Genomic DNA, 14,952 nt, shown 5'->3' with positions numbered 1-14,952 from the left:
CAAACCATGGACCATGTCCAGCCCATGGACCATGTCCAACCCATGGACCAGATCCTGCCCATGAACCATGCCCAGTCCATGAACCATGCCCAACCCATGGACCATGCCCAACCCATGGACCATGCCCAGCCCATGGACCATGCCCAGCCCATGGACCATGTCCAACCCATGGACCATGCCCAGCCCATGCACCAGGTCCTGCCCATGGACCATGTCTGCAATGTATTTGCTTCATGAGTTCTTTGCTTAAGAATTCATAGCAACACATTGCTATTAAGAACTCAGTCGTTTATTAGCAAAGCTTTAACAATCACACTACACATTACCAGTTCATCCACCAGGCTCACAACCAACCCATGGAGCATGTCCAACTCATGGACCATGCCCAGCCCATGGACCATGTCCAACCCATGGACCAGATCCTGCCCATGAACCATGCCCAGTCCATGAACCATGCCCAGTCCATGGACCATGCCCAACCCATGGACCATGCCCAGTCCATGGACCATGCCCAACCCATGGACCATGCCCAGTCCATGGACCATGCCCAGCCCATGGACCATGTCCAACCCATGGACCATGCCCAGCCCATGAACCATGCCCAGTCCATGGACCATGCCCAACCCATGGACCAAGCCCAGTCCATGGACCATGTCCAACCCATGGACCATGCCCAGTCCATGGACCATGCCCAGCCCATGGACCATGCCCAACCCATGGACCATGCCCAACCCATGAACCATGTCCAACCCATGGACCATGCCCAGCCCATGGACCATGTCCAACCCATGGACCATGCCCAGCCCATGGACCATGTCCAACCCATGGATCATGTCCAAACCATGGACCATGCCCAGCCCATGGACCATGTCCAACCCATGGACCATGCCCATCCCATGGACCATGTCCAACCCATGGACCATGCCCAGCCCATGGACCATGCCCAGCCCATGGACCATGCCCAACCCATGAACCATGTCCAACCCATGGACCATGCCCAGCCCATGGACCATGCCCAGCCCATGGACCATGTCCAACCTATGGATCATGTCCAAACCATGGACCATGTCCAGCCCATGGACCATGTCCAACCCATGGACCAGATCCTGCCCATGAACCATGCCCAGTCCATGAACCATGCCCAACCCATGGACCATGCCCAACCCATGGACCATGCCCAGCCCATGGACCAGATCCTGCCCATGAACCATGCCCAGTCCATGAACCATGCCCAGTCCATGGGCCATGTCCAACCCATGGACCATGCCCAGTCCATGGACCATGCCCAGCCCATGGACCATGCCCAGCCCATGGACCATGTCCAACCCATGGACCATGCCCAGCCCATGGACCATGTCCAACCCATGGACCAGATCCTGCCCATGAACCATGCCCAGTCCATGAACCATGCCCAGTCCATGGACCATGCCCAACCCATGGACCATGCCCAGCCCATGGACCATGTCCAACCCATAGACCATGCCCAGCCCATGGACCATGTCCAACCCATGGACCAGATCCTGCCCATGAACCATGCCCAGTCCATGGACCATGCCCAACCCATGGACCATGCCCAGCCCATGAACCATGCCCAGTCCATGAACCATGCCCAGTCCATGGACCATGCCCAGCCCATGGACCATGTCCAACCCATGGACCGTGCCCAGTCCATGGACCATGCCCAGCCCATGGACCATGTCCAGCCCATGGACCATGTCCAACCCATGGACCATGTCCAACCCATGAGACCTGGCAAGCCAGGCATGAAGGACCTTCTTTTTTATTTAGGCAATATCCCAAGAAATCGTTGCACCGATTCAACATAATGTGGAACTGGAGTCACATTTGGCTCGACCAGGCAGGGGCGGCAGGTGCCCTTCCCTGAAGGACATGAGTGAACCAGTAGTTCCCATGGTAATTTTTCTGGTGCCAGTCCACAACTGACCAGATTTAATGAATCCAATGGTAGGATTCTGAAGGCAGGACCTCTGGGTTACTAACCCCGTGCCATAACCACTAGGGTGCTGTGTTTCTGCATTAAAAAAGAAAGACTTGGATTTATATAGCGCCTTTCACGACCACCGGACGTCTCAAAACACTATACAGCCAATGAAGTACTTTTGATGTGCAGTCACTGTTATAATGTAGGAAATGCGGCAGCCAATTTGTGCACAGCAAGCTCCCACAAACAGCAATGTGATAATGACCAGATAATCTGTTTTTTTGTTATGTTGATTGAGGGATGAATATTGGCCAGGACACTGGGAATAACTTCCCTGCTCTTCTTCAAAATAGTGCTGTGGGATCTTTTATGTCCACCTGAGAGAGCAGACAGGGCCTCGGTTTAATGTGTCATCCGAAAGACGGCACCTTCGACAGTGGAGCACTCCCTCAGCACTGCACTGGAGTGTCAGCCTAGATTTATGTGCTCAATGAACCCACAACCTTCTGACTCGGAGGCGAGCGTGTTACCCACTGAGCCACAGCTGACACATTATAGCAGTGACTGCACTTCTTTGCTGTAAAGCGCTTTGGGACGTCCTGAGGTTGTGAAAGGCACTATAGAAATGCAAGTCTTTCTTTCTATTGGAGACTTGCTGTGCACTGAGGTGAACGGGATGGAGAATTCCATTGGTAGTGGAGCTGTTCCATTCCACTGAGTGTGTGATTGATCGTCCTGCTCACAAACTCATAAAACAATTAAGCAGTGTCTGTGAAGAATATACCAATACCTGCTATGTAGAGTGCGACTGCACTATCCTTTACCTAAATTAATTACACTAGCTAGGCAAATAAGGAAAGGGCAATTTGTCAGCAACATTTCAACCCGAAATCTGCCTGCACTGAAGAAAGGAACATTTCTTGCCTGACACGTTGGTTTATCCCCAATTTCTCAAGTAATGAAGCAACATCTGGCTTATGCATGATTTAGTACCTCCACTTCATATTTAATGCTCCACTCGCTGGGATATTGGGAGCTCTCTCTTCAACGTCGGCTCAAATGGAACTCAGGATTTCAGCTTTCCCGGTTGATAGTCTTTCATCTAAAGGTCCTGATTATCAAATCGGAAAATATTTTATTTTTGTCCTTTGTCAGCACGTGAGAAGTAGGTCTGGCTTCCAACAGCGATCTGGCCTAATTTACAAGCTGGACGCCAAGAAACGGCAGCTGATTTTGGGAGGCTTTGAACATCCCAAGATCACTTAGAATAGAATCCTAAAGTCTTACAGTTCAGAAGGAGGCCTTTCGGCCTGTCGTGCCTGTGCCAGCGCTTTGAAAGGGCAATCGCGCTTAGTCCCGCCCCCAGCTTTCTCCCCATAGCCCTGCAAATTTCCCATAACTCTTCAATAGGTCCCATTGCCTTTTGAAATTTCCTGCGGAATCTGCTCCAGCACCCTTTCAGACCTTACCAACCCTCTGTGTGAAAGAAGTCGCCTCATTTCCCCTCCTGTTCTTTTGCCAATTATTTTAAATCTACGACCTCTGGTTACCGACCCTCTTACCAGAAGGAACAGTTTCTCCCACTTGCTCTACCGAAACCCCTCATAGTTTTGAAGACCGCTATTAAATCTCCCCTTAACCTTCTCTGCTCTATGGAGAGTAATCCTAGCTTCTCCAATCTGTCTGCACAACAGAAATCCCTCATCTCTGGTAACATGCTGGTAAACTTTCTCTGCACCCTCTCCAAGGACGTAACATCCTCCCTGAAGTGTGTTGCGCAGAATTGGACACAATATTCCAGCTGAGGCCGAACCTGTGATTTGCTTCGAGTCATAAAATGAACCCACACAGAAAGAGGCCATTCAGCCCACCGTGCCAATGCCGGCTCTTTCGAAAACCAATCCAACTGATCCCACTCCCCTGCTCTTTCCACATAGCTCTGCAATATTTGAAACTTCAAGGAGTGGATCCACTCCTCCCCACTCCGTTTCTCGCCCCGGAGCGGCGGCAATGGCGGCGGTGAGGTGTTCCGGTCAGTCAGCCTCCAGCGCCCCGCACCCATCCTCGGCCCGGTTTAGCGGCAGCGTGGAGCAGCACCGCCCGGAAGAGCAGCGCCCCTGGTTGCAACACCGGCAACACCGGCGTGAGTTTTGACTTTTGCCGGATCCGTCCGCCCCGCAGCGCCCCCCCGCAGTGACCGCCTGGGAAATCAGGCGGTGCAACGATACCGACAGCAGAGAGGTAAGTCATGGACTCCCAGTGGTGTGATTGTTTTTTCTTTTACATTTTTTTGTGATTTGTGTTGTGGTGACGTGGGCAATGTTTTGGGAATGTTTTTTGTGGCTTCCCCCCCGCTCCCCCCCCCCCCCCCCCCAGGCGTATCTCGGAGCGCTCCCAGCCCGGCTCTTTAGCTCGGGGGTTTCCCACGCTAACACCCCGATACAGAGGTGTACAACGCCTCCCTTACCGCTGCACCCCTGACTCAGGGCTCAGCTGCCCAAACTTACTTACTGAGCCGCAAACTGTTCCCGGGCGCTAACTTTACAGCCCCGCCGCCATTACCGCCCCGAAATCAGCAGCCGAAAATGCAGCCTCAATTATTTATCCAATTCCATTTTGAAAGTTATTATTGAATGTGCTCCCAGCACCATTCCAGGTCACTCACCTGCACAGAGTTATTTCCTCATGTTGCCTCTGGCTCATTTACCAATCACCTTAAATGTGTCCTTTGGTTACTGACCCTTCTGCCATTGGAAGCAGCTCATCTTTATTTACTCTATTAAAACTATTTATGATTTTGAACACCTCTATCAAATCTTCCCTTAACCTTCTGTGCTCTAAGAACAACTCCAGCTGCTCCAGTCTCTTCACATAACTGAAGTCACTCAGCCCTGGTACCATTTTAGTAAATCTCCTCTGCACCATCACTAAAGTCTTGACATTGTTCCTGAAGTGCGGCACTCCAGCTGGGGCCTAACCAGTGATATATAAAGGTTCAGCGTAACTTCCTTGCTTTTGTACTCTAGGCCTCTATTACTAAAGCCCAGGCTCTCGTGTGTCTTTTCAACAGCCTTCTCAACTTGCCCTTCCACCTCCAAAGACATGTGTAGGTAAGCCCCCAGGTCTCTCTATTCCTGCAACCCCCTTTAAAATTGTATCATTCAGCTTATATTGTCTCTCCTCATTCCTCCTACTAAAATGAATCACTTCACAATTCTCTGCGTTAAATTGCACCTGTCATATGTCTGCCTATTTCAACAATCTGTCTATGTCTTCCCAACATCTGTTGCTATCCTGACTATTTACGATATTTCCAAGTTTTGTGTTATCTTCAAACTTTGACATTATGCTCTGTATACCCAAGTGCAGGTCATTAATATATATCAAAAAGAGTGATGGTCCGAATATCGACCCCTGGGGAATACCACTGTATAACTGCCTGCAGTCTGTAAAACAATTGTTCACCACGACTCTCTGCCTCCTATCCCTGATCCAATTTCCTACCCAAGTTACCGCCGTCCCTTTAATTCCATGTGCTTCTGTTTTCCGAATAAATCTGTTATGTGGTACAGGTTGAATCTCCCTTGTCCGGCACCCTCGGGACCAGGTCTGTTTTAATGAGGGATTTTGCCGGATGAGGGGATGTCATGTGTTTTCAACGCTATGCAAACCCACTCCCAGCCTCATCCATCATTTTCCCATCAAAGGCAGTCCCTCAAAATCGAGGAAGACTTGCTTCCACTCTAAAAGTGAGTTCTCAGGTGACTGAACAGTCCAATACGAGAGCCGCAGTCTCTGTCGCAGGTGGGACAGACAGTGGTTGAGGGAAAGGGTGGGTGGGGAGTCTGGTTTGCCGCACGCTCTTTCCGCTGCCTGCGCTTGCTTTCTGCACGCTCTCGGCGATGAGACTCGAGGTGCTCAGCGCCCTCCCGGATGCTCTTCCTCCATTTAGGGCGGTCTTTGGCCAGGGACTCCCAGGTGTCGGTGGGGATGTTGCATTTTATCAAGGAGGTTTTGAGGGTGTCCTTGTAACATTTCCTCTGCCCGCCTGGGGCTCGCTTGCCGTGTAGGATTTCCGAGTAGAGCACTTGCTTTGGGAGTTTCGTGTCGGGCATGCGAACAATGTGGCCCGCCCAACGGAGCTGGTCGAGTGTGGTCAGTGCTTCAATGCTGGGGATGTTGGCCTGATCGAGGACACCGATCAGTTGGTGTGTCTGTCCTCCTAGGGGATTTGCAGGATCTTGCGGAGGCAGCGCTGGTGGTATTCCCAGTCTCAAGACACTTTGGGTCCACTGGGCCCGCTCGGGACGCATTCTCCCTCCCCCCCCCCCCGCGACCTCGGGTCTGTGTGTGAAAGTGATGGGAGCTTCTGCAGCATCAATGATCCAGAGAACCAGTGCCAGCCTCCCTCACCCACACCCACAGCCCCCGGGCACGGCAATCCGCACTGCGACATGCCCAATACAGAGACACACACACCCACCCGAGAGAGAGAGAGAGAGAGAGAGAGAGGCAGCCCGACACTCACACCGCGAGCTGCAGCCATCGCACTCCCTCCACAACGTGCCGTCCCGCACCATTCCCGCCCTGTCTCTGTGTGTCTGCGCTGGCAGCCTGTGGGCAGGGCGGGGCTCCCTCATCACCCTGCACATTGGCTGGCTGGCTGACTGACAGCCGCTCCCAGCCAATCGGCACGCACTCACACACACACACACACACACTGACCACACCAACACCCCAGCCCAGCAACAGTGCTTAAAGGCACAGTCCACTCTACAGCCCCACCCAAGTGCTCCTGATGAAGGTGTCAGCTCCAAAGTTGGGTAAATTTATTGTGGGTCTGTTGAGATTGATATGTGCCGTGCAAGTGTAAATGGCACTTTTACATTGTTTTTCTTTTACATTGATATTTTTCGAGGATTTTGACTGGCCGCGTTCTGCGCATGCGCACCCGGTGGCCAGGAATGGTACCGGACGAGGGGTGGTGCCGGATAAGGCAATCCCGGATAATGGAGGTTCAACCTGTACTTTATCAAATGCCTGTTGAAAGTCTGTATATGCATCTACTGCACTGTCCTCATCAACCCTGTCTGTCACTTCATCACACATTATTGTAACCTCCTGGCACCTGTCTGTAGTGCACTGAAATCTGACCTTAGCAAGGGGATGTCAGGGACTCGAGCAAAGGCCCACTGCAAAAGTATCAATTGATGGATGACGATGCTATGTAGAGTCACATCAGGATCATCAGTCAGTGTGCAGCCTGATAAATTGTGTCAAAGCCACTCTGTGGCAGTGGAGTGGAGCAGTGTAGCAAGAGGCTGCCTCTCCCCCTTCACCCTCTCCCTCCCCAGATCGGTTATAGATACACAAGCTCTTTCTGAGCTGATGTGCTGCACTTCTCGCCATTTGCATTCTGTAGTAAAGAGCACCCTCTTGTGGATGTCTATTGAACAGCTGCATTGCTTGGGTTTACATCTCTGGTTTTGCCAATCAGAAAGAAACGGGGAGAAATTTGCGTCGCCTCCCGCGGGAGTTAGCGGAAGCACGAACCGACAGCGCCCCGCTCCCGCCAGTAGCCCCCCTGACCGCTGCGCCGGCGATGATGATGGCATCGGCATGCGCAGCGACCCGTTTTCGCCCCGGAGGCTGAATTCAGTAGCGCCCAGTGAGGCCGCCGCAGGCGATGTTCGTGCCCACTTCGCGGGTCGTGAACCGGGCCGCACTCCGCTCGCGGGGCGAACATTAAAGGGGAGGTGCGCGGCACCACTTTTTCTGATTTTGCGGGGTTCGTGCCGCCATATTGTAACCCGGCGCCCTGCTCTGTGCTGTGCTGTGGCACCTCGCTCACTCCCCGCTGGCGGAGTGGTGGCCCCTCGCCCCACTGCAGAGCTCGCAGTGTGCCTGCCCCTTTAATAAAGGAGGGGAGGGGCCTGTGCTCCAGCCAGTGCTACGCGGCGCTCTGCATACCCCTGGAAAATTCTGGGAAATAATTCTGGACTGTTTGTTAATGAAAAGGATGTTGCTGTAGTCTTTTCCAGTGAATATTCCAAGGCTGTATTCATTAATTACACTCACCATACTCTGCTCATCCTCCGTTTCACTCCCTTTGGTGTCCATTGGAAACACTGAAATGCAGGTACAGCATGCAATTGAGAAAACTAATGGTATGTTGGCCTTTATTACAAGAGGATTTGAGTATAAGAGTAAAGACATCTTATTGCAATTATATGGAGCCCTGGTGAGACCACACCTGGAGTATTGTGTACAGTTTTGGTCTCCTTATCTAAGGAAGGATATACTTGCCATAGAGGGAGTGCAACGAAGGTTCACCAGACTGATTCCTGGGATGGGGGATTGTCCTATGAGGAGAGATTGAGTCGGCTAAGCCTATATTCTCTAAAGTTTAAAAGAATGAGAGGTTATTGCATTGAAACATACAAAATTCTTACAGGGCTTGAGAGGGTTGATACAGGGAGGATGTTTCCTCTGGCTGAGGAGTCTAGAACCAAGGGTCACATTCTCAAAACTAGGGGTCGGCCATTTAGGACTGAGGTGAGGAGAAATTGCTTCACTCAGAGGGTGGTGAATCTTTGGAATTCTCTCCCCCAGAGGGCTGTGAAGGCTCAGTCTTTGAGTATATTCAAGACAGAGATTGATAGATTTTTTGGATATTAAGGGAATCAAGGGATATGGGAATAGTGCAGGAAAGTTGAGGTAGAAGATCAGCCATGATCTCATTGAATGGCTCGAGGGGCTGAATGGTCTACTCCTGCTCCTAATTCTTATGTTCTTATGCTGTTTAAGTTTCTCACTCTTCCCTGATTACCCTCTTGCTGTTATAGAAGAATTTCTTGCTGTTATTTCTTGGTGTCTGTAGCTATACTCCTTTACAGTTGCTTCTTTGCCCTCTGGTCTTCCCTTTAAATTTCTCCTGAACTTTCCTGTAATTTTCCCAGTGGGATCCCCTTCCCCTCCTCTCTGCCACCTTTCAAAGCTCGTATTTCACTTCTAATGATCTCATTGATCCGTTTAGAGCCGCACTCTCTCTCACTCTCTCTCTCTCGCACCAACACATTGTGAGAGCAGCAACTACCTGAGTTCTAGTATTAATCACCACAGAATCCAAACCAGGGACAAGCCAGCATATGGACCAATAACTGTTGGCATCGATTATTTTCCAATTTTAAAGTTGCTCCTCGCTCCACTGTGGACACACCCAAACTGGATTCAGCAAGATCACAGCGCATCATCACCGGGGGTTAAAGCTGCATCAGAATAGCCCACTGTGTCAGAAGCTCATGGTCCTCGCTCTACTCCAGGACGATCACTAGAGGGCAGTGCTGAGTGCGAGCTATACTGTTGGAGTGGGTATATGTTCAGTCACAAAAAAGACAGACTTGCATTTCTGTAGCGCCTTTCTCAACCTCAGGACATCCCAAAGCGCGTTACAGCCAATGAGGTACTTTTGAAGTATGGCCTCTCTTGCATTGTAGGAAACGCAGCAGCCAATTTGCACACAACAACATCCCACAAACAGCAATGAGATAATGATCAGATAACGTGTTTTAGTGCTGTTGGTTGAGGGATACATATTGGCCCAAACACCGGGGAGAACTCCCCTACTCTTCTTCGAAATAGTGTCACGGGATAATTTATGTCCACCTAAGAGGTTTAACATCTCATCTGAAAGACAGCATCTCCGACAGTGCAGCACTCCCTCAGCACCGCACTGGAGTGTCAGCCTAGATTTATGTGCTCAAGTCCCTGGAGTGGGACTTGAACCCACAACCTTCTGACCCAGGGGGGAGTGTGCTACTCACTGAGCCACAGCTGACACCAAAGAACTGGCTGGAAATGCAGGATGCTGATAAATACTGACTAAAAGTGAAGGGAATTCTGGCGATTACCTTCGTTTCTAAGTACTCCCGCTAGACTTTCCTTCATCTTTAAATCATGTCAGACTGGGCCCCCCGGGAAAGACCCCCGATAAAAGAACCCTAAATGCCGCGCAGCTTTGGACTGCTGTTGCTGCTTGTTTGGGTTTCACAGCGAGTTCACCAAGCTGGACGCAGAGAACAGGTCTCGCAGGATTTGTGTTTCTCCTGCACAATCAGCTTCTAATTAGTTATCATCCAACTTTCTCAAAACAAGAGGCGCTTTGGATAAAGCAATTCTCAAAACAAAACATGATAAACAGGAAGGCCTGGGCCTCGACTCTCAGTGCTTTCATTTCCTCCCGCTTTAGAGGAAGTTTGACTTCCATAATGGACATATAAACGAAATCGTTATTTGACAATAAATTAATATTGATTTTCATCCAAGATATGCATGGAATCTCAAAGCAAACTAGTGTCTGACAGGACCCGCTCGAGCCCTGACATTCAGTGCACAGGCGGCGGTGTCTGAGCACCTGATGTACAGATGGTTTCTCCAAGGACGCTCCCCTCTCTATCTCTGTCGTCTCGTTCAGCCCTGAGGTCCTCCCACCACAATTCTCCGTTCTCCTGACAGCATCTGTGGAGAGAGGAAGGCAGGGTTAACATTTCAGCTTCAAAATTGGAAATTTCAAAACGGAGATCGATATAAATATAAGTTGTTGTTGTTGTTTGTTAGGCCAGAGTATTAAGGATTACGGAACCAAAGCAGGTAAATTGATTAAGATACAGATCAGCCACGATCTAATTGAATGGAGAAACAGGCTTGAGGGGCTGAATGGTCTCTTCCAAAACTAGGGGCCATAAATATAAGATAGTCACCAATAAATCCAATGAGGAACTCAGGAGGAAATTCTTTACTCAGAGAGTGGTTACAATGTGGAACTCGCTACCACAGGGAGTGGTTAAATCTATCCTATCAAACTCTGCCACAATCTTCTATCTCTATCAGGTCACCCCTCACCTTTTCTTTTCTAGAGAATAGAGCCTCAGCCTGTTTAGTCTTTTCTGATAGGTATAACCTCTCAGTTCTGGTATCATCCTTATAAATCTCCCTTGCACCATCTCCAGTGCCTCTACATCTTCTTTGTAATATGGAGACCGGAACTGTTCACAGTACTCTTATCTATGTTGAAATTCATTTGCCATTTACATGCCCATTCTGCAAATTTATTAATGTCTTGTATTTTGTCACAGTCCTTCTCAGTATGAAGTATAATGTGGATAAATGTGAGGTTATCCACTTTGGTGGTAAAAACAGAGAGACAGACTATTATCTGAATGGTGACAGATTAGGAAAAGGGGAGGTGCAAAGAGACCTGGGTGTCATGGTACATCAGTCATTGAAGGTTGGCATGCAGGTGCAGCAGGCGGTTAAGAAAGCAAATGGCATGTTGGCCTTCATAGCAAGGGGATTTGAGTACAGGGGCAGGGAGGTGTTGCTACAGTTGTACAGGGCATTGGTGAGGCCACACCTGGAGTATTGTGTACAGTTTTGGTCTCCTAACCTGAGGAAGGACATTCTTGCTATTGAGGGAGTGCAGCGAAGGTTCACCAGACTGATTCCCGGGATGGAGGGACTGACCTATCAAGAAAGACTGGATCAACTGGGCTTGTATTCACTGGAGTTCAGAAGAATGAGAGGGGACCTCATAGAAACATATAAAATTCTGACGGGGTTAGACAGGTTAGATGCAGGAAGAATGTTCCCAATGTTGGGGAAGTCCAGAACCAGGGGTCACAGTCTAAGGATAAGGGGTAAGCCATTTAGGACCGAGATGCGGAGGAACTTCTTCACCCAGAGAGTGGTGAACCTGTGGAATTCTCTACCACAGAAAGTTGTTGAGGCCAATTCACTAAATATATTCAAAAAGGAGTTAGATGAGGTCCTTACTGCTAGGGGGATCAAGGGGTATGGCGAGAAAGCAGGAATGGGGTACTGAAGTTGAATGTTCAGCCATGAACTCATTGAATGGCGGTGCAGGCTAGAAGGGCCGAATGGCCTACTCCTGCACCTATTTTCTATGTTTCTATTAACTATAAACCCCAATTTGATGTCATCCGCAAATTTCATCAGAACTGACAAAAGGTCATTAACTCTGAAACATTAACTCAACCTTCCTCTTTCTCCACAGATGCTGCCTGAACTGATGAGTGTTTCCAGCATTGACAGGGCTCAGCACTGAGCACTCCTAAACAAGTTACCATCATAAGGTCTACCACCAGAGACATTTCTGGACATGATATAATATAAAATAGACACATGATGAGCGATCCCACTCGTATCTCGAGCCTCCAATATTTATCTCTCCATCTGCTGCCTGAGCTCATGTTATCCACACTGCTGTGGGTGGTTTCCTCTACATTTTCCTCTCCCTTCGAAACTTAAAATATGACATTGTACAAACTCTCTTGCTGCTCTCTCCACCCTCACTCTGTTTAAACCAGAACTCATCGCACAATTTCCTACTGCAACTCATCCATCCCCAAATGTGAGGCCTCTTATCCCACCCACCTGGTTACACCACCCTTGCACAATCATCCCTTTAATTTCTCCTGCCTCCCACCCCATCACAGGCCGTCCCTTTTGTCCTTCCCTCCCCTCCCCTTTTCCCTGCCCCTACCCTTACTTAAAAACCTCTAACTTTTTCCAGTTCTGAGGAAAGGTCATCGACCTTTAACTCTGTTTCTCTCTCCACACGCGCTCCACTGACCTGCTGAGTGTTTACAGCATCTTCTGCTTTTATTTCCCATATCCCCTTATGTGGCTCCAGGTCAAATGTTGTCTGATAATGCTCCTGTGAAGCATCTTAGGATGTGTTACGATGTTAAAGTTGCTTTTTAAATGCAAGTTGTTGTTGTTGTTGGAGGACTTCCTCACTCCATTACTAATGTGTTCATTAAACCATTAAGACACCATTTGGTGTGATCGCCTCCCTCGTGTGGATCATTTAACCGGGAGATGGGATGTTCAAAGGGAGCATTAATCCATTAATAAGCATTTTTCGTATGTCTACCGAGAATTTGTTGTGAATTCCAGGCAGTTGAAAGACTGATGGGACTTTTAAGCTTCTGACCTGAGAGAGGAGAGAGAGATGCAACCACGAAGGCATGGGAACCAGGGAGGTCCCAGGTAATACTTGGCTCAAAGTAACTGCTGGAGTGTGTTACAGATGGTTTGTGCAGAGACTCTCTCACCACATTCACTGCTGCCATGAACAGAGGTTGCTTGAAAAGACCAGACCACGAACTGATGTAATTGTACAAACGCTTGCTCTCTACTGCATGTATCTTATTCACTGAATTTCTGTGAATAAATCTGGTTAGTTCATTCACAATCTGAGCTGTGTTCTGAGATGGTTTGTTCACACCATCTTCTGCGGTAGTCAGGGCAGAAGTAAAGTGCAGCAGTCACTAGTAATCTGTGATCGAGTGAATCTTAAAGGTAGAGGGTCTGTGCAGCTACCGCGTCCATAGGGGAAAAGGCCTTACACCAAGTCTGTCCCTCGTGTTGGGAGCTGACACTGAGCCCTGGTGTTGGGACATTACACTGAGTCTGTCCCTGGTGTTGGGACCTTACACTGAGTCTGTCCCTGGTGTTGGGACCTTACACTGAGTCTGTCCCTGGTGTTGGGACCTTACACTGAGCCCTGGTGTTGGGACCTTACACTGAGTCTGTCCCTGGTGTTGGGACCTTACACTGAGTCTGTCCCTGGTGTTGGGACCTTACACTGAGTCTGTCCCTGGTGTTGGGACCTTACACTGAGTCTGTCCCTGGTGTTGGGACCTTACACTGAGTCTGTCCCTGGTGTTGGGATCTTACACCGAGTCTGTCCCTGGTGTTGGGACCTTACACTGAGTCTGTCCCTGGTGTTGGGACCTTACACTGAGTCTGTCCCTGGTGTTGGGACATTACACTGAGTCTGTCCCTGGTATTGGGACCTTACACTGAGTCTGTCCCTGGTGTTGGGACCTTACACTGAGTCTGTCCCTGGTGTTGGGACATTACACTGAGTCTGTCCCTGGTATTGGGACCTTACACGGAGTCTGTCCCTGGTGTTGGGACCTTACACTGAGTCTATCCCTGGTGTTGGGACATTACACTGAGTCTATCCCTGGTGTTGGGACCTTACACTGAGCCCTGGTGTTGGGACCTTACACTGAGTCTGTCCCTGATGTTGGGACCTTACACTGAGTCTGTCCCTGGTGTTGGGACCTTACACTGAGTCTATCCCTGGTGTTGGGACCTTACACTGAGCCCTGGTGTTGGGTCCTTACACCTGAGCCCTGGTGTTGGGACCTTACACTGAGTCTGTCCCTGGTGTTGGGACCTTACACTGAGCCCTGGTGTTGGGACCTTACACTGTGTCTGTCCCGGGTGTTGGGGACCTTACACTGAGCCTGTCCCTTGTGTTGGGACCTTACACTGAGTCTATCCCGGATGTTGATAGCTCCATTATTGTTAAATAGAACATCTCCGGCTCCTGATTTTATATTGAGCTATCACTAGGGTACAATCGATGAACACCGATAGCATCTCAAATAGAATTGTTGGGGAGCCCAGCAACTTTGTCAGACGCCCAACTTGTAAGATACAATGTTTGAATATTTCACAAGATGAATGAGTTAAAGCCATCTGCCTCCTCCAGCTTAGTGCTGGAGTGACCACTGACGGCTGACCTGGGAATTCAGCAAAGCAGCAGCATGATGAAGGATGGTGGCTAACTTTACAATCCTCAGTAATTGATGTTTTTAATCCCCAAAATAAAGACAAATTCCTCTCCAGTCAGGACTTGGCCTGACTGAGCTTTCATCTCAGGGGGTGGCAATGAACTGTCTGAGAGCGCAAGCCTCGGGCTGAAAACCTGCTAATGCAAAGGGAAAGAATTCTCTGCAGCTCTGAACTAAAGACATTCACTTAAAGATGAATTTCCTTCTCTGAAGGGCTGAGTGTAACCTATCTCTTTCCATTAAGTTGGTCCTCATCCAAGGGCTTTTTGTATTTGACAGAGCTGAAGGAATACCCAAATACATCTTACCCAGACTCTAACATTGTAAAAGCAGTACTTTAAC

At 49.4% G+C, this 14,952-nt stretch overlaps 1 protein-coding gene across 1 annotated transcript; it reads left to right on the top strand.

The window, feature by feature from the left end:
- The first annotated feature begins 356 nt into the window (after positions 1 to 356).
- Positions 357 to 10,066, top strand: LOC139233527 (ovarian abundant message protein-like). The gene is made up of 4 exons (XM_070863926.1): positions 357 to 1,752; positions 4,124 to 4,183; positions 7,440 to 7,630; positions 9,995 to 10,066. The coding sequence occupies exons 1-4, from the start codon at positions 357 to 359 to the stop codon at positions 10,064 to 10,066; spliced, it is 1,719 nt and encodes a 572-aa protein (XP_070720027.1).
- Positions 10,067 to 14,952: the final 4,886 nt, after the last annotated feature.

Source organism: Pristiophorus japonicus, chromosome 21 (genome assembly GCF_044704955.1).
Source record: "Pristiophorus japonicus isolate sPriJap1 chromosome 21, sPriJap1.hap1, whole genome shotgun sequence".
In the NCBI taxonomy this organism is placed as follows: Eukaryota; Metazoa; Chordata; class Chondrichthyes; family Pristiophoridae; genus Pristiophorus; species Pristiophorus japonicus.
Note: the sequence above shows the minus strand (reverse complement) of the source record. Positions and strands in the feature narration are given on the sequence as shown.

Excerpts from the sequence above, each read along its gene's own strand:
- LOC139233527 (XM_070863926.1), top strand. The coding sequence starts at position 357 with ATGGAGCATGTCCAACTCATGGACCATGCCCAGCCCATGGACCATGTC. Across the intron at positions 4,184-7,439 it reads ACGATACCGACAGCAGAGAG|AAAGAAACGGGGAGAAATTT; the intron begins GTAAGTCATGGA and ends TTTGCCAATCAG. Across the intron at positions 7,631-9,994 it reads GTGAGGCCGCCGCAGGCGAT|CGAGTTCACCAAGCTGGACG; the intron begins GTTCGTGCCCAC and ends TGGGTTTCACAG.